This window comes from Brachyistius frenatus, unplaced genomic scaffold (assembly GCF_029030835.1).
Source record: "Brachyistius frenatus isolate BFR_SWC_R1_liver_20210118 unplaced genomic scaffold, ASM2903083v1 Contig_19, whole genome shotgun sequence".
Classification (NCBI taxonomy): domain Eukaryota; kingdom Metazoa; phylum Chordata; class Actinopteri; family Embiotocidae; genus Brachyistius; species Brachyistius frenatus.
In genome coordinates, this window is record NW_027210618.1 from 5,684,449 (window position 1) to 5,712,397 (window position 27,949).

General features: G+C 39.9%; 4 protein-coding genes and 1 long non-coding RNA gene across 6 annotated transcripts in view; 3 read left to right on the forward strand and 2 right to left on the reverse strand.

The window, feature by feature from the left end:
* The window catches only part of LOC138619177 (nuclear receptor-interacting protein 3-like), a 260,883-nt gene extending 259,475 nt beyond the window's left edge, over window positions 1-1,408 (reverse strand). For both annotated transcript variants that reach the window (XM_069695471.1, XM_069695470.1), the window contains exons 1-3: window positions 1,108-1,408; window positions 429-593; window positions 102-184 (exon numbers count right to left, since the gene is read on the reverse strand). In XM_069695471.1, coding sequence (XP_069551572.1) covers window positions 102-184; window positions 429-593; window positions 1,108-1,275 — 416 coding nt within the window. In that variant the 5' untranslated portion in view covers window positions 1,276-1,408. The remainder of the gene's footprint in view (window positions 1-101; window positions 185-428; window positions 594-1,107) is intronic.
* A 3,164-nt stretch (window positions 1,409-4,572) lies between these two features.
* On the reverse strand, window positions 4,573-8,137 carry LOC138619169 (uncharacterized). Its single transcript, XR_011310786.1, has 3 exons — window positions 8,046-8,137; window positions 5,470-5,551; window positions 4,573-5,092 (listed from the first exon to the last, which is right to left on the reverse strand). It is a non-coding gene; the product is annotated as an uncharacterized lncRNA (long non-coding RNA).
* Window positions 8,138-9,769: 1,632 nt separating this feature from the next.
* On the forward strand, window positions 9,770-17,866 carry znf143b (zinc finger protein 143b). The gene is made up of 14 exons (XM_069695458.1): window positions 9,770-9,987; window positions 10,504-10,692; window positions 10,942-11,022; window positions 11,731-11,927; window positions 12,448-12,516; window positions 12,611-12,727; window positions 12,931-13,006; window positions 13,335-13,460; window positions 14,083-14,262; window positions 14,476-14,703; window positions 14,859-15,004; window positions 15,764-15,916; window positions 16,320-16,448; window positions 17,512-17,866. Exons 1-14 carry the CDS (start codon window positions 9,882-9,884, stop codon window positions 17,593-17,595), a joined length of 1,881 nt encoding a protein of 626 aa, XP_069551559.1. The 5' UTR covers window positions 9,770-9,881; the 3' UTR covers window positions 17,596-17,866.
* Window positions 17,867-19,188: 1,322 nt separating this feature from the next.
* On the forward strand, window positions 19,189-26,258 carry wee1 (WEE1 G2 checkpoint kinase). Its single transcript, XM_069695459.1, has 10 exons — window positions 19,189-20,081; window positions 20,656-20,891; window positions 21,360-21,426; window positions 21,870-22,042; window positions 22,452-22,720; window positions 22,941-23,030; window positions 23,167-23,252; window positions 23,351-23,521; window positions 23,642-23,787; window positions 24,204-26,258. The coding sequence occupies exons 1-10, from the start codon at window positions 19,593-19,595 to the stop codon at window positions 24,358-24,360; spliced, it is 1,884 nt and encodes a 627-aa protein (XP_069551560.1). The 5' UTR covers window positions 19,189-19,592; the 3' UTR covers window positions 24,361-26,258.
* A 561-nt stretch (window positions 26,259-26,819) lies between these two features.
* The window catches only part of swap70b (switching B cell complex subunit SWAP70b), a 30,661-nt gene continuing 29,531 nt past the window's right edge, over window positions 26,820-27,949 (forward strand). Inside the window, exon 1 of the mRNA XM_069695460.1 lies at window positions 26,820-26,975. Coding sequence (XP_069551561.1) covers window positions 26,880-26,975 — 96 coding nt within the window. The 5' untranslated portion in view covers window positions 26,820-26,879. The remainder of the gene's footprint in view (window positions 26,976-27,949) is intronic.

Here is a 27,949-nt window from a genome sequence, read left to right on the forward strand (position 1 = left end):
CAGTCTCTCTCTCTTACGCCCAATAAATGTTTGCATTAGTTACTCATAGCTGAGGGTTGTCTGCCAAATGGGCAGATAATGAGAATGTGCAGTCATCTCACCCCAATCTCTCCACAGTCGGCAAGGACATCAGGTTCAGCTTGCACCCTGTGTCAATAAGCACATTCACTTCCTGTCCTAAACACTGTAAACAGACAGAGAGGATGGATGTAGGATGGAGAAAATCAAAAAAAACACTGGCGCAACAGAAAAGAACAAAACATCATTTGAACGAAAGATTCACAGCAATTCTTTGTGTTTTAAAAGGTCCCTTCTAAACACTTGTCTTATGTACATGTACATAAAGCCTGTTACTGACAACAATTTAGAAATAACTGTAATGGTGCATCTTTTTAAAGTAATATTTTTAAGTATTAACTTCCACCCACCTTACAGGGCACATGGATGAAGTCTTCCTCCTCTTCCTTCTCATCTTCATGTGAATTTTGTCTCAGGAGGAGTCCTCCATTGTTTGGCGTTACACCACACATGTTGATCCTGCCCCGGGACAACTTTGACTCCAGCATGCGCTTCTGGAGAATATTGTGTGGCTGCTGCAAAGGAGATCAAAACAATACAATCAACAATTAAACAAATACCTCATCCATGTGGAGTTGGAGTTCATAAACAGATCTAAGATATAAGATAAAGCTGTTATGATGATCTTCACAAACCTTCTTCATGGCCCAGTACATTATTATTAATATATAATACAGTATAAGTATGACCTATTTTGTTTTGTATTACATACACTTAGGCAAATATTGTAAAAAAAAGTTTGAACACATTAGGCTACTCGTTATTGAAACATACATTTTAGACCATTTATTGTTTCTCATTAGCTATATAGGCTATTCTATTACATTGTTATATGAGCTACAAATTCCTAAATACACCGAGAAAATATGAGATTCTGGAAAATTAAGGAAGAAGCTGTGATCCTCTGTCATCATTACTTGCATGTGGTTTGCCCTTCTGTGATAAGAGCTAATAGTGTGGTTAATTCATTATCCAAACATGTGTCTATAGTGGCACGATATAATGGAAGGCCTTTGATATGAGGCTCACCCCCTGTTTGGACGTGCCCAGTTTCTTCAGTCCATCCAAAGGCAGCAGATCAGCGGAGTCTTTATGGAGGAACTGGATCGCCTGTTTCAGCCTCCTCTGCTGCCTCACAGCTGCAGCATCCAGGACCCCTGGTTCCCCCCGGTTCTCCGTCCGCACCCCTGTGAACATGACGGCGGCTGGGTGAGAGAAAACGGGGCGGCGGTGTGTCCTGTTCCCACTGTTTTCTACCTGCCTGCGCACAAATGAGGAATCCCCGACGCGTCCAGTCCACCGGAGGATACTACCCCATCTTGTCAGTGCAATGAAGGTAGTCAAGTTTGGCAGAGTTAAAAAAAAAAAAAAAAAAAAAAGACTTCTGGTCTGAATTTCCAAAATAAAACGTATCCGCATTCTAACGATCGGTCCCTTTTAATTTTCTGGAATACAGAGTCAAAGTCAAAGTGATACATTTATCTATTAACTTTAAGAGTTATTTGTAGCCATTAATTGACACACTGTTATGTGATTTCCCTATTGGCCTCTTGCTTCTGAGTTTGAATAGCCCTGATTTAGGCTATTAGTAGTACCATAGGTTCGATACCATAAAGAATGTAGCCTAATCACCTTGAAAATAATCATAATAATAATAATAATAACGTGATTTTTTTTTAAACTCCTTAAAGCGAAACGGTTTACTTGTAGACTGTACATTATTAACAGTGAGAAACAGCTGAAAGATAGTTTAGAGCGTTTCTTACCACATATCATTGGCATAATTGTCCTTCAGTCTGTAATATTAGGCACAGTAGTAGTATGTATAGTATGTTAGCCAGGCTAATCCACTAAGGCCCAGGTGCTTATTTGGGCAGGGCGAGTTTAATTGATGACACCAATTCATATAAATGCAGTTAAAAGTATCTTGTGGGGGAATGAAAAAGACATATATAAAAGAACGATAGTGATAACAAAATGATTCAAATGCTAAAGTTACCCGTATATTCGTTAGGCTTAAACGCTGGTAGTGTACCTAAAGTATCCTATTAAATCAGAGCTTTTACTTTGACAACAGCTTCCGGTATCCTTCAGACTGTCGCCTGACGCACCTGCAACTGAAAACACTGGGGAAATACGTCACTTTGTTGAATCGTGACTCCGAAAAAACAAAAAAAAGAGTGTATCTGTGCGTGTGTGTGAGGGACTCTAGTTTGTCAACTTGTAAGCTCAACTGCACTTTTACACAGAAGACCAAAAGCTCATTTTTTTTATTGGGTATGTCTCAACTTCCTGACCGGGAAATTTAAGCTGTTAGTGTATTTGATGAGTGCTGAGAAGATACTAAATGTGTAAAATATATGCTGTTAAATAAAAAAAAAATTCAAAATGTTTAAAGAATTATTTGTGGGGCAAAGTTGTGCTGGTCTGAATTCTCCTTGTTTCAGCTTCACTGGAGGACGTTTAAAAATGTTTGATCCTACAGGTTAGACCAAAAGAAAACTACCGCATACACACACTCACCTGATGCTCTCTATTCTTCATCATTTCAATGATTTCCAAACCACGACCCCAAAAACCCAGAACAAATGATGTTGGTTTTGACACTTTGGTGACCACTTTATAAAGGACACGTCTGTTCTCATATACAGCTCTGACGTAACATTTTAGAGTTATTATAAATTCTAATCTTGGGCACTCAAGATAACTATACTCTCTTTCAGACTTCAGACTTGTGTTTCTTTGGATGTTTAAACACGGGAATGCAGACAAAATGAGAGGGCATTTTAGCTTTTAAAGCGAAAGACATAAATGAGAAATATTGCTGAGTGAAGAAAAAACAAATATGTTACTGTGCAGATTCATTCAGATGTAACACAGGGTCACAGCAAGCAGCCTGGATAAAGGATAAAGGGTTTCCACTTTCACAGCCTTTTGTACAAGGGGCGGCACTGTGGTGCAGTGGTTAGCACTGTCACCTCACAGCAAAAAAAGGTTCCGGGTTCGAATCCTGTCCTGGGCCTTTCTGTGTGGAGTTTGCATGTTCTCCCTGTGCTTGCGTGGGTTCTCTCCGGGTTCTCCGGCTTCCTCCCATCATCCAAAAACATGCACCTCAGGTCAGGTTCTTGGTTGCTTGTATATTATATATATACTGTAATATATATATATATATATATATATATATATATGTTGACTGTGTTTATTGGTTTGTTGTATATAATATATATAGATATTTAATGTACTATGTATATACTGTGCATTTTATATTTATATTTTTTATTTTATTGCTTTTCTATTCTATTATTATTTTATTCTATTGTTTCTATTATTGCTCCTGTATGTATGCTGCTGTGGCGAAAAAATTTCCCCTCGGGGATTAATAAAGTATATACCTACCTACCTACCTACCTACCTGGCGCCGCGCTAGCTGCAGCAGCTCCCCCGAGAGCTCCCCTGCTGTAGTGAAGAAATTTCCCCTCGGGGATTAATAAAGTGTATAAAATAAAAAAAAAAAAAAAATCAAGCCCATATTTACACCATCCTACAAAAGGGTGATTTTTACCAGTTGTTCAAGTAACTCCTCCATTTTTTTTTTCATTTTTTTTTTTTGTTGTGGTCAGTCAAGTGCCTTTAAGGAGAAAAAAGAAGTCAGCCCTTAATGATTTCTCCTAAACACGTAAAGTATTGTTTGCATTAGTAAATGACAGAATGACGGGAGTTTCAGGAATAAAGTGACGTCTACACATGGAATCATTTTTACAACAGACCCTCCTTCTCCTACTCAGCTACTGCTGTTTCTGACTCAGACCTGAAAGAAACTTTTGGGCTGCCTGTCAGTCAAAATCAAATTATTGTGCATTTCCAATTGCAATTCTGGCATATGTAGCGCAGAAACCAAACAATATGAGTAAGCTGGAAGCTTCTGCACATGAGGAATGAGCTGAAGAGAAACTACTGGAAACCATTCTTGAATCTCTTAAGACCAAATGTTGTTGTTAATAAATATTTACTTTTTAGGTGAATAATTCTGCTTCTGGGCCTGTCAAATTTATTTAAACCTCCAACAGAATAGTTCTTTTTTTTTCTTTCTATTAATCATGCAATTGAGCATTATCCCTGATTAAAAACAAAAATAAATTAAAAGAATGAATTGAATGTGAAAGCCTCACATGGTCGCCACAATTTTTGAAACAAAAATGAATGACATATGCAGAGATCACAGATTGTGCATACGATTTAAATCTGTTATAAAGAAAATCATTACAGTCAACACTGTTAACCACTAAATGCATATTAATTCAGTCATCATTCATTTTGGGGGGGAAGGTGCCCATGGGGGTTGCATTCTTTAAAACTCGTATGGAGCGACTACCGAGCATCAGGTCAACTCTCATGGTTTTGAAATTATGTTAAATATAACACAAAATTAAAAATGACCATCAAGTAATGCTAAAATGTATAGTTTAGAATGTTAACTGTTCCCTAAAACCTGCAGTGTTAAACTTTTGTCTCACCCTTTTAAAAGTCAGTAATTACAAAACCTCTGTCGATGATAAGGTATGCTCAGGTCACAGGATTAGCCTTTAGCTTCGCTACTGTTGTATTAAATTGTGGATAAATTAAATAGAAAGTGTGATTGAATTATTCTGTCCCCAATAAAGTTAGCGTCGGGATAAACCGGACGTCATCTGGGTGCACATGCTCTGCCATTAGAGCGTGCCCAGTTCGCATTCATTTGGCCAGTGCAGCAAGATGAAAGTAAACTCTGTGCAGTCTAAATAAGGACTCAAAACACAAATAAATTTGAACTCTTTCAATGATGGAGGTGGGAAACATCTCAAGGTCACGTAATTGAGTTACTAGAAATTAAATCTAGCCTGAGAAGGTGGAAGTGAAAAAAGAAGTACGGAGGTTTGTTGACGAGTTGCTTTTCTTGTTGCTGTAGTGTAAACTGGCAGGTTGAATGTCGCAAGTTTCACATTGTCTCGTCGTAAATCTTTGGTCTGAATTGGCCCTAAAGAAAAGGGGGAAAAGTTTCATGTCTGTGCAACACAATAACAAGGTCAACTTCCCTTCTTTTTCTTGCACTGGGGAGTAAAAAATAAATGTTTTCCTTGTTGCATGTTGCATTTTAGTATCTGGAAAGCACTTTTGTAGCACTATTACACAGAAATAACAGAATCCGTGACGTGTTAACATGTAAATTAGACATTCATAACTAAAACTAAAATTAATTCACAATTTGACTGGAGAATTTGTGAAAAATGCATGAATACTTTCCTGCAGTGGGCCAATATACTGTATGTGCACTAATAGTTCTGCTTAATGCTTTGTTTTACTGCTGTAAGCTGACAATCAGTTCAGTTATAGTAAGTAGAAACAGTCTCTTACTTTGTGTCTGAGGCATCCAGGTTAAGTCCTGAAGTCTGGAGGAGTCCTTTTCTTCTTTTTCTCTCATCTTCGGTCAGGCGGTCTGAGAGGTAAACCAGCAACACTCACTGACTTAGCGCAGAACACAAGAATCATGAAAAATCAAAAGTGAGATCCATCCCATAATGGCAAAACAGGAAGCACCACACTTAACAGTGTTGAACTCAACCTTTTTTCCTCCAACTACTCTGTCATAATACAGGATGTGATACAGAGCGACTAAATATGGTGTGAGAACTCCTTCTGGTGGCAATCTTTCTGTATTGCAGCTTTTTCACAGCTCATCATTGAACCCACCATAAGAGTAATTTTCTGGGCAGGGAATTTCTCTTGGACTCACAACTACAATCAGATGCAGTTAAAAAAATAAACAAAATTTAAAAAAAGACATCCCAGTCGAATCATCAAACAAGTCTATTAGTCAAAAAACATCAGCAGCAGTTGTGCACAGAATGTGTAGCTCTTTTAGTTGACATTGTCCATGGAGCAAGATATTATAGTATCATACAAGACCAGACACTGATTTTTGTTGGTGACCTATGCTTAAATAAATACTAAAAGAAAGTTAAAATAGTTCTCAATATTAAATGAGTCCGGATGTTCATGTAGGAAGCAGCTGTAGTGTCACTCTACCTTCATCAGTTCTAGCTCTAACCAGGAACATGTATGAAAACACATTGGATTGGCTATTCAATAGTCCTGGAAGGCAAATGGAAACCGCACAATCAATAAGTAGACTGATGATATCACCATGTTAACTGATTCTACATTACAATACTGAATTCAAGAGATGAATCTCTTGAAGCTGCTGTTAGAAAACTACAACATCCACTCATGTACAGCATCTCCAGGGTTCTTTATCTCTACAGACATACAGCCTGCTGCTTTCTTTTGCACAAATAAAAAACTTGGATAGAACAGAAATGCAGATGCAGTAGATCAAATACTATTTATACTTCTCACTAGTCTCTTAGAGCAATCTGGCTTCTCTGAAGTTGCTTTAAATGGCTTCCAAGCATGCTCTGTTGGTTCAGTGTTTCAATGTCGCATGACCAAACCTTTGTTTATTCACATCTTTTACTTGAGTAAAATATGAATACCACACTGCCAAAAACTACTCCGGTACAAGTAAAATCCCAGCATGAAAATATTTTTTTTAGATAAAAGTATGATCAGGAAAATGTACAAAAGTATCAAAATTAAAAAACAAAACAAACAAACAAACTCAGTGAAAAAAGGTCCACTCTGATACATATCATATCATCATTTTTTTGTGTGGTGAAATTGTGGTATTTCATGCATATTATACATATCATTATTACATTATCATTACTGATGCACTAAGGTGTAAACAGCGTTTTCAGTTTGAACTATTTTGTTTCAAACTGCAGCTAAGGATCATTTTCATATTATCATAAAACCTTTAGCAATCAATAATCAATCATTTTTGATATTTTGGTTTGTAAAAATTGAGAAAACAGTGACAGCTCATGTTAGTTTTGTCCAAACCAGCACTTCAATTCTTATAATTACAAATGAATCAAAATAATGAAAAAACAAAAAAGCATTTTTTTTTTTTTTTTTGCTTTAAAATTTCTCAAAATAGTTCATATATATTATTGGACTAATCACCTCAATTGTTCATGGTTTTTTTTACTTTGAGGTAGTGTAATCTAAAATTGTATTAAACATTTTTTTTGTATAAACTGTTTACCGGCTTTGCATGGAAAGATAATCTGTAGAATAACTAAAATTGTCCAAAAGATTTTGTGGAGTAAAAATTACAATATTTCCCAGGGAAATGTAGTTCAGTTTAAGAATGAAAATACTCCAAAAAAAAAAAGTACCTGAAATTTGTCAGTAAAGTACTTTAATAAATGCTTCTTCCAGGCTTTTAAGGGGTGATCTGTTATTAAGTGAGATGATATAACTTTGAGCCGAAATAACATGTTCCAGTTCACACATTTTTCTTATTAGTAAGAAGCCTCCAACATCTAAGTATGCATATTTATCTCTGTGGTAGTGAAGTATTACAATATTAATGTAGAAATACTGTAAAGTCTATTAAATACTTGTACATGTAGTCGTTGCCAAGGCATTTATATATTTCTAAATAAACGACAATACACCAAAACTTACTGTACAGCATATTTCCAGATGCATTAGTATATTGGGCCATTATTTTAGTTGTGTGTGGTTTCTCGATGGATATTTGAGTTCATAACTGTATCAGTCCATTGAGGTTTTGTGTATTCGTGAGTTGAAATCCTATATAGGAGGACTTGGAAGATGTTAATTAGATGTGTTGTGTGTAGTTTGTACTGTCAGGTGTCAGCTGGACATTTCAACCCGCCGAGCCTCTTTTAACTGCATTGCCCACATTCCCCCTTTTTTTTTCCCACACGACCTTGTGTTCAACATGGATGCCGAAAAACGTTCCCACACATCGCTGTTTATGTCGCTGAGGAGCCCACTTAAACAAAAACTGTGGCGCACAGTCGCTCAGAATTGACAGAGTCGTCTCTTTGTCGTCTTACCTTGAGGCTTAAATATTTATTTTGTACGACGACGCAGCGCATTTTACAGTCAAAAGCCCGAGACAATACGCAAACCGACGCGGGATGGCGTCTGCCAGGGGCCCGGGAGGCTGAATAACAGAAACAGTGGCTCGGCTCGGCCCGCGATGGATGCGCAGCTTGACCAATAGGAGTGTGTTCGGAGACTCGGTAACCAATCACATTTGAGTACCAGGGAATAGGCGGGACAACGCCTGGAGGACTGTGTTGTCATCCATGTTTCCGGGTTGTGGACATCGCCGATCGTTTCCTGCACTGTTGCATGGTGGTCGAACAGGAGGAATTGTTGGAAATTTTTTCGGAGGTTAGTATATAAATTGGTTTTTACCCAGTGTGCATTATTCCCACAGCCATAACTGCGAGAGGGAGTGACGGGCTGCAGCTGGGATTCAGTCAAAGAATGGAGAATGCTGCTTTATGAAAAATCAAATAAAAATTGACATCCACCGAGCCGAAATGCTCCTGTTGTCATGAATTAGCTCCTGTTGTCATGAATTAGCTCCTGTTGTCATGAATTAGCTCCTGTTGTCATGAATTAGCTCCTGTTGTCATGAATTAGCTCCTGTTGTCATGAATTAGCTCCTGTTGTCATGGATTAGCTCCTGTTGTCATGAATTAGCTCCTGTTGTCATGCATTAGCTCCTGTTGTCATGAATTAGCTCCTGGGTTCCTCGCTCTTGATTCCGAACCGCATCGTAGTTAGTTGAACTCTGTTGGAAGCGCTGAGGGAAGAGCTAGCTAGCCTTCCGACTGTTATACAGAACCGGCTTTGCACGTACATCTTTATTTCAGACAACCGCACCCTCGTTTACCACAAACCTCAAAGGAACACGTCGCAATCAGCCGCTGAAAAGTCGTGAAATCTCTGGTTGGCGTAGTTAGCGGCGCAGTTAGCATAGTGGCTACCTAGCTGCCTCCGTAATGACATCGTTTCGTCGGCTGTGTCTGTGAAGTTTTGGGCAATTCAGACACGCTGTCAATGTGTAAACCGTTCAGCGGCGGTCTTGATACTAGAACCGGTCCAATAGACTTGTTTCTGTGTTTTATAACAAACTGACAAACGTGACAAGTCATAGTTGTGCTACGTCGTAGCTAACTAGCCCAAAATGCTACATTCAAATCAACAAGCGCCAAAAGCAGAAACGGGCAGAGAGACAGAAGATGACTGGAAGATGAGAGTAGAGAGGCAGCAGCACACATTCACTGCAGAGAAAATCATAACATGTAACTACTGAAATATGCCTCCAAATGACGTGTATGCCATTAATATAAGCAGCTAACACTATCTTAGTTAAACGAGGAGGTAAACAAGACAAGAACCGTCCAAAACGACAACTTTAATGCTATAACTGATATGTTATCAGTCTTTGTATATGTTTGAAGGCCTTGAAGTTGTCATTTTCTGTGACTTGAACTTGAGACTTGTATAGACCCAAATTAGGTAACTGTTGTAAGACGTTCATTACGTCAGTAGTTATTATGTTTGATCAAGTTACAACACATCATGTATCACATGTATCACATGTACAGTTACCACCTTATTAGCTTCATCGTTTGAGTAGTCTTAGAAAAACTGGGGGTGAACCAGGGTTTAATTGCACAGTAGCTTGTGTTTGATCACCCCCTCCCCCTCCCCTCCCTCTAGGTCAACTTGGCATTGGAAGTGTTGAACTGTCATTAACCACCAGCTGTCACGTCTTGTAAAGTATCCCCATTGTCAGTGCTTGCCTCGATGTGTGTCTGGCCTGCGTACATTTCACATGAATATCCTGCTTCTGTCCCTCCAGCAGCAAAAGCATGCTCTTGGCCCAGATAAACCGGGACTCCCAGGGAATGGCGGAGTTTCATGATGCGGATGGGCAGCCGGTCACACTCTGTCTGACAGAGGCCGTGACAGTGGCAGGTGAGTTCCCAAATTTGAGCTTGTCATTGTTATAACACCGTTTACTGACATACAGTAATTGTATGCAAAAAAACAACAAAAAAAGTAGAAGCTAAAACAAGTTGGAAGGTCAAAACAAAAGTTTAGAAAGTAAATAGTTAGGTGGTGTAATGAGCTTTTAGAGCAATTGTTGGCTGTCAGATGCCTTCTTCTTGACCTAATATAAACACCCATAACCTGAGAACATATGAGGAATCAGCCAATGATCAGCCACTCACAACGGATACAATAGAAACGAAGGACCTAATTCCATTTTAATTGTCACACTTCAAATTTGTATTAGCTGTCCAGATGAAATTGAAATGAGTCATTTGGTTACTTCACTAACCGCAGTCCAGTCTTTGTTTTTTTTTTCATTTCTTTTCCTCTGTGGGAAAGTTGGCAAACTAAGTCAGAGATTTTGCATCTGCCTTAACATGATCTCATTACTTCTTAAGCAGACAGTTAAAGTGTTCCCATTATCAAATCGTTTCCCAGATGGTGATCAGATGGAGAGCATGGACACAGTGAGCCTGCAGGCTGTTACTCTTGCTGATGGATCCACCGCATATATCCAGCACGACTCCAAAGGTTCCTTTTCAGACGGACAGATAATGGACGGGCAGGTGATCCAGCTGGAAGATGGCTCTGCTGCCTATGTTCAGCATGTGTCCATGCCTAAAGCAGGTAAAACACACACACACACAAAAATCCCTGCAGTGTTTCAGTAATGAGAGACGGATAATACTGCATTGTACTAATAGGAGACTGGATAGTATTCTGCACGCCCTTTACTATACGAGTTTGTGGGATAATGTAAATCAGTGATTAAATTGAATATAATCTATGTGACATAATACCTTTTAACAGGAAAGAAAGCACACACTGTTGCTGAGGTGGAAGTGACTAATCTCTTTTTTTATGTATGTATTTAAGGAGGGGACAGTTTACAGCTGGAAGATGGGCAGGCGGTTCAGTTAGAAGATGGCACGACTGCCTATATTCACACTCCCAAAGGTAAATATTTACACCTTAGCAACACGATTTCCTGTCATCTTTTTCTTGAATTGTCTTATGAATAGTCTCATTTTATTATCTATTTATTCATCCGTTGCATACCAATGGACAGTCAATATCATAACAAGTTATGTTAAAAGAGAGACAAAAAAGAAGAAAGAGAAAAGAAGACGAAGAGTTGAAATTCAATCCGTGGCTTACATACTTTCAATGCAGTCTGCCTTTAGTGCTGCTTTTCTATAACACCGTTTTACATCCTCCAGGTAAGTAATGTGCTCGCTGATGCCATCCATCCAGTTTTTGGATTCTGGTATGTGTCTGTGTCACAGACCTTGTAACACAGTACACAGCATTTTCTAGCTTTGTTTGAGCTGAGTGTAGAAATGGGGTTTTGTGGCATTTCTGGACAAGGCCGACAGCAAAACCCAACATTATATTTAATATTTTAGGTCTGGGAGTTAAAAAAAAAAGGCTCAAAGAAATGTAACAAATGGACCTTGAAATGTGTATTACATTCATAATTATAGATAAATTCTAGCTTCAGGACATGCTCACCTTTTGATTTTCAATATCTCATCTCTTACTTTGTACAAAGTAATGTTAAGGTTGAATATGGACTCTGACCTTCTCAGTTTTCTTACTGGACCCTGGCCCAGTTTCTTCATTCTTTTTGTTTTTGTTTACACCCTTCTCCTCGTTTCTGTGCAGATGCGTACGACCAGAGCGGCCTGCAGGAAGTACAGTTGGAGGACGGCAGCACTGCCTACATCCAGCACACAGTGCACATGCCCCAGTCCAACACCATCCTGGCCATCCAGGCTGATGGCACTATCGCAGACCTCCAGGCTGAGGCCACAGCCATCGACCCGGAGACCATCAGCGTGCTCGAACAGTACACCACTAAGGTAAATGCACTGTTTCATTATACTGGTGGGGTACCTGTTTGACTAACTTGTCATTAGCAACAGAATCAAGATCAAAGGTGAACTGGAAATTCAAGGTTATTATTTGGGCTTATATTTCCCCATGTGGTCTTCATTAACATGTGTTGAGATTTTTTTCCTTCGTTTTAGAATAATCTATTGACGCTGTACTGCATCTGTGCTTTTTTACTCCTTATTTTTCATACACACATTGTTTAATTTGACTGCATCAGTGAGATTATGTCTAAATTCTGTATTCAAATACTTTCCAATTTACTTTTTATTTTTTCCTGTGGAGAAATTCTGCTCTGGCATTGTTACTCTTTTATATTTTTCTGTAATGAAATTGTGGTGTTCCATTTGTTATCCAAAAATGTGTTGCTAATATACACCATAATGAAATGTACCTGTTGTGTGTAGTTTTAGGTGACGACCTATTTTCTTTGGTTGTGAAGTTTGGTGATAATCTATAAAAGTAGGTGTCCTTTCTATTCCCTCCCAGGTGGAGAATATAGAAAACTCCTTGGGGTCATTTGGCAGAGTGGAAGCAGACAATGGTGTCCACATGCGGGTAGCATATCCATATTATCTTTTTATTGATTTATTTTTGTTCCTTTTACTTTAGGTTGAACCTTCAGGTCTAAATTGTGCTTCTTGCCTGTCAGATTGTGTTACAGGGTCAAGACAACAGGCCAGGAAGAGTCTCAAACGTAGGAGAAAAATCGTTCCGCTGTGAATATGAAGGCTGTGGAAAGCTTTACACCACTGCTCACCACCTCAAGGTATATATGTGTGTGTGTGTGTGTGTGTGTGTGTGTGCACGTACGAGTTCATGAAGGATGTTTTCTGCCTTGCTTTGCTTGTGCCTCCTCAAATGATTGTTCAAAGGTAGTATTTGCCCCACAGCATCTTCCAATCATGTGCTCAGCTACTTGTTTACTTTTTCAGCCTCACTGCTAAACAGTTTTGGTTGTGCATCCTGCAGGTACATGAGCGCTCCCACACTGGAGATAAACCGTACGTCTGTGACTATCCTGGCTGTGGGAAAAAGTTTGCAACAGGTAACAATGAGGGATTCCATTTTTCTCATAGTCCACTTTTATTTATTTGCCAGCTTGTATATTTCAGAATAAAACGATATTCAGGCTATGATGGAACTTTTTCACCGATTAAACTTGATTAAAATCCCACAATTACCATCATCACATTCTTGACAAATGAACTGTTGAGTTTAAATTGATTATTGCGATCAAAATAAAACTGGGCTTGACTGCTCTTATGCTGCTGCAGCATGTGATCGAATTAAATTAGGAGTGTATTCATCAGGAAAAATGACTAAGTTGACTGTCAGTGACTCTGAACTGCCCATTTTTTTCTGGCAATTTTAAGGGTATGGACTGAAGAGTCACTCACGCACACACACGGGGGAGAAGCCATACAGATGTCAGGAGCTGAACTGCTGTAAATCCTTCAAAACGTCTGGAGACCTTCAAAAGCACACCAGGACGCATACAGGTACAACCATACTCTGAAACTCGCTTACCAAGCATAATTTAGATGTAACACAGTTCTCATGTCTCACTGTGTCACAGATCTAGCACAGGGTTTAACTGCATTTGCTGGTAACGGCTGCTTGGCCTTGAGGCTGTTCGAGGAGTGTTTGCGGTTGAAACAATTTTATTTTGCTCAAAGACGTACAGTAACAAAGTCTGACACAACTGTTTTTTTCAAGTGGGAGGATTGGCTGAACAACTGGAAGGGCTGTGTTGTTGCTCGAGGAGGGCAGGCACATGGCCATCACAAGAACACAGTGCCAAGTTCCTGCTGTTTATTTTTGAAATAATATACAAATATCGAAGTTTTAATGACTTGTGTCATTAAAAGAATTATATGGACTAATGGACAGACATACCGTTTTTCAGTATTTCAATATTATACCAGCATCTGTTGTGTAGAACGCCTGCGATTCTTTTCTTTGACAGGCTTGTTTTTTTTTTTAAATCATCTTACAAAGTTTAAGTTGATTAATGTGTTGTCCTCATGTCAACACAACAAGTTTTGGCATTGTATTGAGATTGAAAACTGTGAATTGTTGACTTTTCTCTTATTTCTGCATCTTCCATCTTTTGTTTTGCAGGAGAGAAGCCTTTCAAATGCCCAGTCGAAGGCTGCGGCAGGTCGTTCACCACCTCCAACATCCGTAAAGTTCACATCCGAACACACACCGGAGAGCGGCCATACTACTGCTCTGAGCCTAGCTGCGGACGGTCATTCGCCAGTGCCACCAACTACAAGAACCATATGAGGATTCACACCGGTGAGTCCTTTCACACATCAGTCTGTTATTTGGTTTCTTCCGACTAACTAACAATAGCTCAGCAAGCTGTGGTTTAGAGTTGCTGCAGTTCTCTGTGTACCAAGCTTCAGGTAAATCTTGTGTAACGTGAATAAAAAGTGTTTTTCACACTTTTCTTAACAGTTATAATAAATAAATAATACTCATTGTTTGACTGCTTTTCCACTTCTCCAGGAGAAAAACCTTATGTATGCACAGTGCCTGGATGTGAAAAGCGCTTCACAGAATACTCCAGCCTTTACAAACACCATGTTGTCCATACACCGTGCAAACCTTACAACTGCAACCATTGTGGGAAGACCTACAAGCAGATCTCCACACTCGCCATGCACAAACGCACAGCGCACAATGACACCGAGCCCATTGAGGAGGAGCAGGAGGCCTACTTTGAACCACCAACAGGTCAGTGTGAATATAATGACAAGGAGTAAGTTCTTAAAACCTTTTTTTTTTTTTTTTTTTTTTTAAAGAAGGTTTGTGTAGTGTATAAGATTAGATCAAACTTCCAGTTGCTGCAACAACTGGTAATATTTGATTATCTTTCAATGTCAAATCAGATGCCATTGATGACCCTAATGTGAGCTACACAGCAGCTGTGGTTGAGGCAGAAGACTCTGGCTCAGAGCAGGTTCCAGTGGAGAGCTCAGACATGGTTGGTCAGCATGTTGCCTTGGTAACGCAGGAGGACGGAACCCAACAGCAGGTAAGAGACTGTAGCAAAACATCACAAATAGTAAACATGTTACAGTTCAGCGCAGTTTTGCCGTCAACATTTTAATACCAGAATTTCTTTCTGACAAATTTCATGTTGTGGGTAAAAACCATCAGTATGTAGCAGGGCTATAGCTATGAACTGATACTCTCTCACACACACACACACACACACACACACACACACACACACACACACACACACACACACACACACACACACACCAACCCCAGAGAGTTTTGTAGAATTAAACTCTTGACTACCATCTCCGTCCCTGCTACTTAGACCAACTGTTAGCCGGTCTCCTAAGTGTCCCCTGGTTGTCCATATGACACACCACATAGCCATAAGGCCACGCCTCCTACAGATCCAGTTTTTCAGAGCTACTTATCGAATTTAGCTCAGGAAAGAATTTTGCAATTTGTAGTACATAAATACCTTCATAAAACACCAGTTGTCATCCCCAAAATCCACGCTAATAACACTGACGTATACTGTAAACAATATTGAAATTGTTAGATTTCAATTCCTACAAGATCCCTCAGGCCTTAAAACAATCTCTCACCATAACCCAACAGACCTACAGGTTGCAACCCTTCAATCACTGTTAAGTACATAGGTATAACTATTAAAATGGACATGGGGCAGAAATAAATGTCAAAAAACACGAGTTAACATAGTTAAAGTATTGTGCCAGAATGATGACTGTAAAACTGACTGTTCCTCACTCTGTATTGTGTTACATATTAGGTCAGCATCTCTGAAGCAGACTTACAAGCTATGGGTGGCACAATCACCATGGTTACCCAAGAAGGCACAACAATAACCATCCCAGCCCACGAACTGGCAACACAAGGTGCTCACTCTGTTACCATGGTAACAACAGATGGCTCAGATGAACAGGTAAACAAGCTTTCAATAGACTGTACAAAAACATTGCCAGAATATTATTATTTTTTTCCATCTCTACAGCTTTCATGTGCTGTTGTGTAAAATGTTGATGCATAACTTCATTAAACTTAATTGAGCTGAATGTTCTTAAAATGAATATAAATAAAGACTGAAACTCAGGATAAAAGAGTCCATAACTTAACTACTTAAAATGCTACAATCTAGACAAACAGCCACACCACAACAGTATGCAGGTGTTTTTCCTTTTCAAGGCTGATTGTTGGACACTTAACCTTCACAGTGTACAACCACTTCTTTGGTGAATCCTCATTACAGCACCAAATGCTTTGCATAATTTATTTGTGACCCAATATCGAAGCTTCAATTTGAGTAAAAATGTTTCTGTTGCCCTCAGGTGGCCATCATGACACCCGACATGGCCTCATTCCAAACTGTGGAGGATACGGGCTACAGCCAAGAGCCGGATGATATTCATCCTGTCACATTGCTGGCCACCTCCAACGGCACTCATATTGCTGTGCAGGTGGGTACACCAACACAATAAGAGTGAATTAACGGGTGGAGGGTATTCCAATCAGCGAATTTGTTTCGTTCACTTTAAAAAAAAAAAAAAAAAAGAACTCTAGATACACCTGACATTAAATTGTTAAAATGTAGAAAATGTAACATCTGTAAAATTGGTTGGTTCCTGGGAAGTGCAAGCTCAGCAATTTCTGTGTCAATTTCTTTCTTTTTTTTTTCAGTGATTATCTGATACTGACCGGAGTTTTAAGTGATACCCCAAATAATCTCCTCCCAGGTCCCACCCTGCTGAGCTATTTGCTTAAAATCCTTTATAAAAGTCATGGGTGGGTGTGGTCCATCTCAGAAGGTGTAGGTGTACTGCTGCCCTCCTGCTGGTGCTTTCCATTAAGGATCATCAACTAAACCAAAACTAAAAGATGTGTGAGTTCACATGTAATCCAACTTCATGTTGAACATCAACATGCAAAAAAAAAAAAGGAAGCCAATGCTGTATTGATGATTTACAGCTGTGCTTTTATTTCTTTTTTTTTCTTCACCCCAGTACAAACTCTTATCACCAAAAGCAGAAGGAAATAAGGGGAATTTCCCCTGCATTTAAGTCTGTATTTTTTCCTCACTGGGGTGATTGTGTAACAAAAAAAAAAAAAAAAAACATGGGTTGTCTCTACATCAAACAAATTCACTACACAAAAAAACATGTATCCATTCAAAACTAAATGTATCTTGGTTACATTTTGCACTTTTGCATTCAATTTAAATACTTAATTAACTATTTAGGCCTAAAACCCCTCAGGGGCTTCTATTGCATCAACGGTAGCCGTTCTCATGATTAACCTTTTTTTCCCTGAAACATACTGGTCTCTTTAAACACCCTGTGCTCTTTTTGTCATATTAATTACAAAGCAAACAGTTTTCCATTGTGACAGTGACCCGTGAAATTCAGCAGCCCAGAGAGAGGCGCAGAATAAGGGGATTAAATCAGCAGTGCTAATTGGTTAATAGTTATTGAAATGTTGGTCATTTGTTTATATTATTTTCATTGTTTTCTTTTTCCTCTGTAGCTCAGTGATCAGCCTTCATTGGAGGAAGCCATCAGAATAGCATCAAGAATACAGCAAGGAGAGTCACCGGGCCTGGATGATTGATAGACTCCTTATGGACAATAATTCAGGAGTGAGACCCTTTCAAATGGACTATATCAGTGAGAGGAATCATGAGTCTTCCTCCATGTTTTTTCCTCGAAAGAACTTAGCTTTTATGTGTACATAGGATTTTGATTACTGGAGTTCTGCTATGCTATTTTGTCCCTCAACCAAAAATATGGGAGAGGGGAAAAAAATGCTTTCTAATGTTTATGGTGCACAATGCACAGTGCAGTGTACAGCTAATGATATTTCTAATAAAAAAAAGGAAAAAGATTGTGTGATTAATTGACTGCAGTTGATTTTGAACACCTTAGTCCTTGTCAAACATCTCAGTTTAGCTGAACAGGTAAAAAAAAAATTCCATTCAGAAAAGAAATGTCAGATATATGTTGTAGATTTAGTAACACGTTACATAACACAAAATGTCATTTCTGCAAATTTGTCACATTAATTTGTGCAGAATTTATAGTAGTGTGGAGTTATAAATGATTCAAAACAACCATAACTAACATAATTAAGAAACGGCAAAAACACAGTGATTAAAGCTTGCATAGTAGATGATAATTGTGCAAACACTACCGTAGTGTACCTTTACAGTAGATAACGATTTTGTAGATGGCATATACAGTTGAAGTGCAGGTTTGGATATATGGTATTAGATGTCAGTCTTATCAAAAATGCCTGTTGAGATTTATCATAGTATAGTATTTTCTTTTTAAAGCCCCTCTTAGTTATTTGCAGCCTAAGAAATGTTCACTGAACTATTGTAAAACTTATGTGCAAGTGTTTCCCTGTCATGACTCATGCTTCTAGTTGATCTTTTTTGCTCTACTGCTACAGCTACTAGTCTTGGACTAAGATTTGACACAAAAATATATGATTATCTTTAAAAAAAAATAACATGAGTGTGTTAGGTTAAAGTAAACCAGCAGAATGTACATTTCTTAAAATTAGCTCAATCTCAACCAACAATTAAATCACACTTATTTTTGTTGCTAATGGATCAGTAAAATAAATAAATTGTAATATAGCAACATGGTAATGTACATCGAATGTCCTATAAGAATTTAATGTACATTTTACTTAGTATACTTGAATGTATTTACTGTTCTTAATTAATTGCTTAATCACAATTCATTGTCCACTTGATGAATAGATCTAAAGTTCTACTGGATGGACTTTTTAACCACTTGAATCATTTTTTATTTATTTTTTTGTCATAAAAGTGTTACTTTAGCCTGTTTGAAGCCGATGAAATTGGGTACATATTTACTTTGATCTTTGTTTTCTCCCTTATCGCAGTTTCCTTGATCATGCCGTCTAAATAATGGAGGCATTGTCTTGAAGTTAATTAATTGTTGGACTCCGGACACGCGCGTTCCCGCCAGATTGTCGCACTGCCCACGACGACGCAACGCCTCACGAAACGCCTCTCTTTCAAAAATTCAACACGAGCCCTGATTGGCTGCACCGCTTGCACATGACCAACGGTCGCGGGAAGTCCTTTGCCACGCGCGTGATAGGAAGAAACCAGTTCTTGACTCATTCAAACTTTTTTTTTTGTAAACATTACTATGATTTTGTTATGGAAATACGTGTTTCTCTGTCGGTGAGCTAACAAGAAGGTGGTGGATACCGATACCAGACGGAACGGACTACTTTTAAGTGTTTGTTTTTTTAGGAGAAGAGCAACGTTGGACGTCTTTCTCACACATACATGCTAGTCCGGGGCCATTTCTCGGTGTTGGATGGGCGTGTTGGGGAGTTAGCAAACAAGGTAACTTTTTCTCGGATGTTAACGAGCATTTGACCACTTAAAGGAAGATTGTGCAGACTTTGAAATCAATACCGTTTACTTCAAGGTAATTAGAAGTTTTCTAGCTCGGTATTTTTGAGGGACACGCCGCTGCTACAGCGGTGAGGGTCCGACCGCGTGATTTTTTTTTTTTCTCCTCCTCCTCCTCCCTGTCGACGAAGCCGGGGTTTAAATCCTGAAAATGTCGAGCTACAGTCGCCATCGGCACGCATCTCCAACCCCCAAAACACTGCCGATTCGTCAGAAATTACAGTTCACATCTAGTGACGGAGAGGACGACCCCATTGAGGACGTTAATAACAGTACCGGGGGAGAGTCTGGTTTCACGGAGATGGACTCCCCGATGGCCGTGCGCCGGGACGCCGCTGACAAACGTCTGGAAGGGAGCAGCAGTCCTCTGACTCCGTCCGGCGGTGACGACGATGCGGAGCTATGGGACGAGGAGGGTTTTAGTTCGCCGTCTCACCTGCAGTCCCCGAACAGTGTCCTGTCCGCCAACTGCTCACCTTCACCGAGGAAAACCTCTCGGTTGTACGGAGGGTCACCGGAGCGCTCCTACGTTCAGGACGACGGGGAAGGATCCAGCTCCCCGATCCCCGACTGCCCCGACACACCTCCGCACAAAACCTTCAGAAAACTCCGGCTCTTCGACACGCCGCACACACCAAAGGTTAGTTTGGTATTTCTGCAAAACATGATTTGTGGTCAGTGTCTGCTTTTTTTATTTACAAAGATCTCAAAACACAGAAGCAGGTTTTTGACGTATCTGGTTTTGTGCTCGTGCAGAAACGGTGTCACAGAACATGTTAAGCAGTTTCTCCTCCAAATGTCTTGAACAAGTTTGTATCCCTGAATCATATGTGGATATTGTCAGGTTATGAATTGGAAAAAAATAAAATCGAAGAAAATAATCAACACCGGCCACATTTTTAAACTTTTTTTTAATTCCACGAGATACGTTTGCTGTGTCTGTTAACGACCCAGTGACCCCCAACATTGCATAAGTCTCTCTAGTCAACCAGCCGGATGGTTTTTAGACCCGGAGTGTCATGTCTGGGCCTGTCTTTATCAGTAAACGCGTCACGCAATTTTATTTTAGAACTACCGTCCATTTATTGTTGTTTGCGTATCTGGAATCACACTCCTTTCTCAAGTAGTATTTTTTTTAAATACATAGTTAGTTTTTTTTTTTTCAGTGCTGCTGCTCTCACGAATTAACAAACCTCTAAATCTATCTTTTGCAGAGCTTGCTGTCCAGAGCCAGGGGCTCCTGCTCCGGCTCTGGATCTGGATCTGGATCTGGATCTTCTAGCAGGAGAGTCGCCCTGTTTAAGAATGTGGAGGCTTCAGGAAAGTCCATCACAGACAGAGGCAGGAGACAGCAGACCCCTCTGGTCAACTTTAACCCCTTCACTCCCGACTCTCTGCTCATCCAGTCTGCCACCCAACAGAGAAACAGGAAGCGGGCCCACTGGAATGAGTATGCTGCACAGATGTCTGTCTGTCTGTTAAGAAAAAAGCTCAAAGAAGGATCCATCCCCCAAATCTCACAGTGGTCACACCTGAAAAGATTAGCAGATTGTAGTACTTTTCCAAAGTGGCTGTGGAGGATAGCCTGCGGTCAGTATTATGTTCACTGGTTTCCCACCACAGTCAGTTCCTGTATAATAACTTTTCATCTTTGTCATCACAATGATGAAAAAACTGTTCATCACAGATTGCAGAGAAGTGCTGAACAAGTTTACCTGTTATCTTACACACAAACCTAAGCCATTGTTGTAATTATCAGAAAACTTAACAGCATTGACTAAGGCCAGGAGATTTGGCTGGGAACCAGGACGTTTTACTGGTGAAGTCTGCCATGTGCTTGTGAAGCCTCCGGTGTCGCCCCCTGCTGTACAGAATGCTAACCTAAATGCTAAACAACCTCTTGTCTTTGATCTCTCAGCTCTTGTGGAGAAGACATGGAGGCAAGTGATGGTGAGGGAGACGAGGAAGTCCTCCCACCATCTAAGGTCATTTAATATTCTTCTGATTTCCATGAATGACATAAAGTGAAACTTTTTGCAGTTAGGAATATAGTCTTTCTGTTGAAACTTCCTACAAAAGTGAAACAAGTTCAATGAGGTAGACAATTTAGTAGACATCACCTTGAGGCAGAGAAAAGCAATTTCTGTTGTAATGAACATTCACCATAAAGACACAAGGTAGACACTGTAGAGTCAGTAAACATATTGCACACTACTAAATGTTATTAAAAGTTCATATTGATGATCCTGAATAACTATAACTGTATCATTTCATTTGTAAGTTTCCTGAAAACTATCTGCTGAGTTTCAGTGGTTGTGCTAAATGTGACTCGTGAAGCAATTGGAAAACAAGCTGCTCGCTAGCTAAGAAATGGATTTAAAATGATATATTGAACTTGTTTTTTTTAAAACTCTCTCTCTGCCCTCAGAGGGTTACCATGATGGAAAGCAACATGATGTCCCGGTATGCCTCAGAGTTCCTCGAGCTGGAGAAAATAGGCTGCGGGGAGTTTGGTGCCGTGTTCAAGTGTGTGAAAAGGCTTGATGGCTGCATCTATGCCATCAAGAGGTCAAAGAAACCTCTGGCAGGATCAGTAGATGAGTAAGTGGATTACTTTGTTTGCGGATTTGTTGTGATTGCTACCTGAATCCTGTCCACATAACAAATATGTTGTTGTGTCCACACAACAAATCTGGACACAACAAATGTGTGTTAATTCTAACATGGCATTGGGTTAGAATTGGGATTGTGGTGGTCTGAATGTTTATATTTTATTCATTGACTTGAAGGGCATGTTATTGGTATTGTTATTTGTAACATTTCAAGTCTTAGTGGAAGTAAATATTATAATATATGCACTCCCAAAGTTATCCATATTCTTCTTTGCATATCTGAACAGACAGGTTAGTAAAAGCTGCTTAACTTTTTTTTTTTTTTCTCCCTCCTTTTAACTTGCAAACCCTGCTTCAGATGCGCCTTAATTAAAACGGTCTGTTCCCCGTCTTCATAGGCAAAATGCCTTGCGGGAGGTGTATGCCCACGCCGTGCTGGGCCAGCATCCACACGTGGTACGTTACTACTCAGCCTGGGCCGAGGACGACCACATGCTCATCCAGAACGAGTACTGCAACGGCGGGACGCTGTCCGACGTCATCGGCGAGAACTACAGACGGCTCAGGTACCTGTCGGAGCTAGAGCTCAAAGATCTGCTGCTGCAAGTTACACGAGGACTCAAGTACATCCATTCAACTTCTCTGGTGCACATGGACATCAAGCCCAGTGAGTACTTGTTGTTGCTGTTAAAGTATAACGAATTGCCAATGTAATTAAGACCTCATTTTTAAGACACAAGGGCAGGAGTCAAACTGACGATTGAGTGATTCTGTCTTGCATAGAAAGGTTTTTGATATTGCTGCTTAGCGTGTTTGCTGGTTGGTGTGTTTACCATTCAAGTTTACTGCTCGGAAACTAATGGAAGTGTTAAACCTCTCTGTTCTAGGCAACATCTTCATTTCACGAAAATCTGTATCGAACTGTGACGAATGTGAGGAGGAGGATGGACTGACGACTAGCGTTGTCTACAAAATTGGTAAGCAGCTTTCACAGTTGTATGGCAACGTCTTGGAGCCTTTGATTATTTACCTCTTTTTATTTCACTGCTATTTTCTTCAAGACAATCATTCTCACTTTTTTCAAAATCGGTGCTGTTTGCGTTCACTCCCCAGGTGATCTAGGTCACGTGACAAGAGTGAACAATCCACATGTCGAGGAGGGCGACAGCAGATATCTGGCAAATGAAGTCTTACAAGAGGTTTGCTAACCAGGAAAAAACAGTTTGTACTTTTATATCGGTGCAGCTTCAAAGAAGAACTAAAAACCTTCTATTTGCTGCTCTGGTGTTCTTCTCAGCACTACACTAATTTGACAAAGGCAGACATCTTTGCTTTGGCTCTGACTGTTGTCAGCGCCTCAGGGGCCGAACCTCTACCCACCAACGGGGACAAATGGCACGAGATCAGACAGGGCAAACTGCCCGCCATCCCACAACTGCTTTCTCCAGAGTTTCTTAGTCTTCTCAAGGTAACTGTCAGAAACACCTTTTCTTTTCTTTTCTTTTCTTTTTTTTAAGTCAGTATGAGTTTGGAAGACTGGTTGTGTTTGATTTTCAACATATACATTTTTTCCCCCTTGTTTTTCCAGCTGATGATCCACCCTGACCCAACCAGACGACCCTCAACCTCCGACCTCATCAAACACCCGGTGCTTCTGACTGCTGCCAGAATGAGCGCAGACCAGCTCCGAGTCGAGCTCAACGCGGAGAAGTTCAAGAACGCCCTGCTTCAGAAGTAAGCACAGGAGAGATGCTCCCTGAGTGTTAAGCTGTTTTAACTCATCTGTCCCAAATCAGCAGGTTATCTGCTCGTGATTTTCTCAGTTAATCACCTGGCCCGTAAAACATAGAAATAGTGAAAGTGCCTCGTACGAGTTCCAACACCGAAGAGGATATTGTCAGTTTGCTCATTTTGTCCAGCCAGACTGAAGATGTGAAGTTTATTATCAGGGAAATTAAAACAAATGGCACCAAATCTTTGATTGAAATTTTTTTTTTTTTTTTTTCTAAACCCTCAAATGATTATTTCTCAGGATGGCAGCAGGAACTTTCCTGTAGAAATATTTGTGAGTTTGTGTTGTTCTCATACCAAAATTGACCGACGCTCTCTGGTGTTATTAATGATGAACTTTCCTGCCTCGTCTTCCTCAGGGAGCTGAAGAAGGCCCAGCTGGCCAGAGCCGCAGCCGAGGAGAAGGTTTTGTCCACCGACAGGATCCTGACCCGCTCCACAGTCCAGTCCAACCCCAGAACCTCCAGACTCATTGGAAAGAAAATGAATCGGTCGGTCAGCCTCACAATCTACTAAGACTTCCCTCCAGCCTGACAGGAAGATGAAGGCTCATGGACCTTTTAGTCAGACCTGCTCAGTTGAAACGGTCTTGGTTTTTTTTTTCTGTTGGAGGAGAACCCTGTCAGTCCTGGCGTTGGGCTCTTCTGCCCAGTCCAAGCTGCAGACTTTGCCACACCGAGCTGGAGCTCATCTCACTAGACTCTTATTGCCAACATAGTTCAGCCCTTTTACTGATGGGCTTCTTCCTTGGAAAAATAAACTGTCAGTCCTCGAAGGTAGTTACTTTACCTTTTACACTCAGTCATTCCTAAAGTTTGCATAGACGTCAGGCCTCTCTCTCCGTCTCTGTCCTTGCACTTCCTTCGACAAAGCCGAAGCCTCCTGGCAGCGGATCAAAGCCGCAGTGAAGCCCTCTTCAGTGTGAATGTACTTGCCGTAGCCGTGCGCACCTTACTGCCTGTCAAATGCCTGATGCTGGGTACAGACGGTCGGAGAACTGACAATTTCTGTGTTTGTAATGGAGCACTTTGGAGGCCACATGTGGAACTTGCCACATTGTTTTAAAAGAAAAGAAAGAAGAAAAAACCTGCTGCTATTGATGTTTTGTGTGTTTCAGGGTATGGTCAGTTTCAGGTTGGATTGTTCTGGAGGTCATTGGCTCTTATTTTCAAGTAGCAGGAGTCTCCCCCCCCCCCCCCCCTTTAATGTCTGGTCGGATGGAAAATGGATCATGGCACCTGAGGATTCATCCAATCTGTTTAAAGCACCAGTGAGCTAAGTCACTACCCGTGAGGCTATACATTGATCCAGTCTTTGAATCTTCTGTTGATCAGTGCTGCCAACCCTGCCTGTAGCATTAGAACAATCATCGTCTTGTTCTTTGGATTCTCATGTGTTCTGTTATTTTCTTTTCATTCCTCCTGCAGTCCTTTTCACAAGGCTCACCTTTGATTACCGTTTAGACAAGTATTCATCCTTCTGTTCTTGTAACCCTTAACACATAAAAAACTTTTCAGTTGTAACATGTATGTTCTTTTAATAAATTCTCACCATCTACGGTCTTCTGTTCAGTTTGACAAAACTTGTCCTTCAAATATTTTTCTGTTCATAGAATTTTATTTTATATGGTTTCTAAAAGTGATCTTCAAACATTTAGTTTTGTCAGACCAACAGTTCAAAGTCCAAAGATATCCACTTTACATCGATGCATGACAAAAACAAGCCCCAAATGAAAGAAAACATGGATCCTTTCTGCTATGATTGGCTTTATTTTGAATAGTAGAAATCATTTTATTGGTCCGTCCATCCAGAAATCATTTTAAATTTCCTTTGCAGTTGAGGTGAGATTTTCAGTATTTACTTTTATATGCACTAAACTACCCAAAATAAAACCTGCTTTCATGAAGGTTTGACAGAAATGTTTTTGTTGGAGCTGTTTTGGAGGCTGCAATGCAGTTTGTGGAGCTGATGAATTGAATGACATAATTCTGAGAGCTGTTTTTATTATTTAGTTGAATATGCTACTTCTACCTGTTAACTTAAGGGAAATACATCATGTACAGTGTCCACCAAAATTATGCTAACAGTTGAGTGACACTAATTGAAATTGAATTGCATACTTTTGAATGTTCGATCAAAACACAAGAATGAAACAAAAATAAACACAGGCTTTAGCTTTTATTTCCCATATATCAATATATATTTATATAGATATCCAAAAGTTATATTGAGATATCAAAAGTATGTTAACACTAGTGCAACAAAGTGAAAATTAATCTACTGTTGAAATAGTTGTGGAAGAACCCCCCCCAACAAAAGGGTAATTTCAAAACACTATTTCCAGAAGGTGCTTTCAACCAAATGTATACAAATATGTTTGTCCACTGAATGATTAATTTATTAAAGATTTTTATCCTGTCTCCAAAGTTACCGTTTTTTCTTCTTGCTTCCAGCAAGCTGCATCATTTTTGTTTTGATCAGTAAAGAGGTGCAAATCTTTTTTTATGATGCAGTTTCCAGAAGATTTTTCCATTAGGTGGTTAGAAGACTTAAGTATTTACAAAAGACTTTCTGGGCTTTTATAACATTACGCGTTAATTTTACTTTTAAGAAAAAAACAGCGGTTATCTCTGGTTAATGTATGCCAATGCATGAAGGGTACAGATTGGTGCCGAGTTAAGTCAAATGTATACTTTCTGGATTTCACTCCAGTATTCTTACTTTTCCCTGTATTTTGAATGTTTTTTTTTTTTTTTTTACAAATGTGTGTAACTTATTTTGGCCTCCGTCTACAGGAGTTCTTTGTAACCCAAAGTTAGGAGGAAGCTTCTCTATTGTGTTGGGAGTCCTCTCGCTGAGCGGTGCTGCAGCTCTGCGCTCATCATCGTGATGCCAAACACGCAGCACAAAGTGTCTGACAGCGCGTCACGTGACTCCTCCTCATCGTGTCCAGCAGAGAGAGAGAGAGAGGAAGAGTCAGGCACACAGCCCTGGGAGGAGAGAAGTGGAAGAACAACGAGTTATATTTCAGCGTGATGGCCTTGCGGGACGAACTTTTAAAGTCGATATGGCACGCGTTCACAGCGCTGGATGTGGACAAAAGCGGGAAAGTGTCCAAATCGCAGCTGAAGGTAGGCTGCTGAAGTTATTCCCCTCCAGTCACTTATGAGTCAATGAGCCACCGTTTGGCGCCTGCTGCTGGTGTCAACTTCTGATATCGTTTATGACATGTTTCGTGCTGATTACGTACTCTTTTTCTTCCGCTGTTCGTGGAAAAAACTGCAAGCGCCCGTGTGTGTTTGATAGCGGGACGCACCTGTTTGATTACAGAAGAAGATCCTAGTAAACATATAAATATAAAAGCAATTAAACAATTAAAAGCAGAAACCGCTGCAGAGTTCGTTGGAGTGTTTCAATAATCCCAAACAGACCCGGTAAATGCATTAATGTTGACTAAAAGTTATCATAAACTTATTTTAGTGCCAATAATTCAATAGTTAAATGTATTGTTCATCAGTGGAAGAATCTAAACATAGCTAAACAGCTAAAACAAAAAAAAAATAAATGAAAAAAACAAATCCTCGAGATAAATCTCAACATGTATACAACAAGAGAACACACCCACTTATGGATATGCAGCTGAAGGCCAGTGTGCCAGCCAGACATTGTTCAGCATTCACAACTAGGTAGACAATAAAGGTCAAGTTTTGACTTCAGCTGCCTTCGACTCCAAAGACAAAATGGTTGTCACTAAATGCACCCTAGTAAGACTACTTTCTACACAAAATACCAGAATGCAATGCAAAAGATATGTTGTGTGGTGAAAGAGGTGAAACTCCTTCTTTTCTGCTTCTCTTGGTTCTCTGCATGGTTGCTCGTGTCTGTAAACCCCATCTGAGTGCAACAGGAGTTCTGGGAAATATAGAAAATCTCAGACAACAAATGTGTCTTCATTTGAACATTTGATAAACAAGGTAACTTGCAGAAGCACTGCATTTAGATCTAATGGATCTTCTGTTGGCTATTATTTAATGCCAGAGAGATGAACCCACACTGCCCAGTGATTTGAAACACTGTTACATGTAGATACCGGTTAGCTGTGGGA

What these genes read in the sequence shown, in the direction of transcription:
- wee1 (XM_069695459.1), top strand. Translation starts at nt 19,593, where the DNA reads ATGTCGAGCTACAGTCGCCATCGGCACGCATCTCCAACCCCCAAAACA. An exon ending in ACACGCCGCACACACCAAAG is followed by an intron (nt 20,082 to 20,655) that starts GTTAGTTTGGTA and finishes TATCTTTTGCAG; the next exon opens with AGCTTGCTGTCCAGAGCCAG. An exon ending in CTGGCAGGATCAGTAGATGA is followed by an intron (nt 22,043 to 22,451) that starts GTAAGTGGATTA and finishes CCGTCTTCATAG; the next exon opens with GCAAAATGCCTTGCGGGAGG.
- znf143b (XM_069695458.1), top strand. Translation starts at nt 9,882, where the DNA reads ATGCTCTTGGCCCAGATAAACCGGGACTCCCAGGGAATGGCGGAGTTT. An exon ending in CTACTTTGAACCACCAACAG is followed by an intron (nt 14,704 to 14,858) that starts GTCAGTGTGAAT and finishes ATGTCAAATCAG; the next exon opens with ATGCCATTGATGACCCTAAT. An exon ending in CAGATGGCTCAGATGAACAG is followed by an intron (nt 15,917 to 16,319) that starts GTAAACAAGCTT and finishes TGTTGCCCTCAG; the next exon opens with GTGGCCATCATGACACCCGA.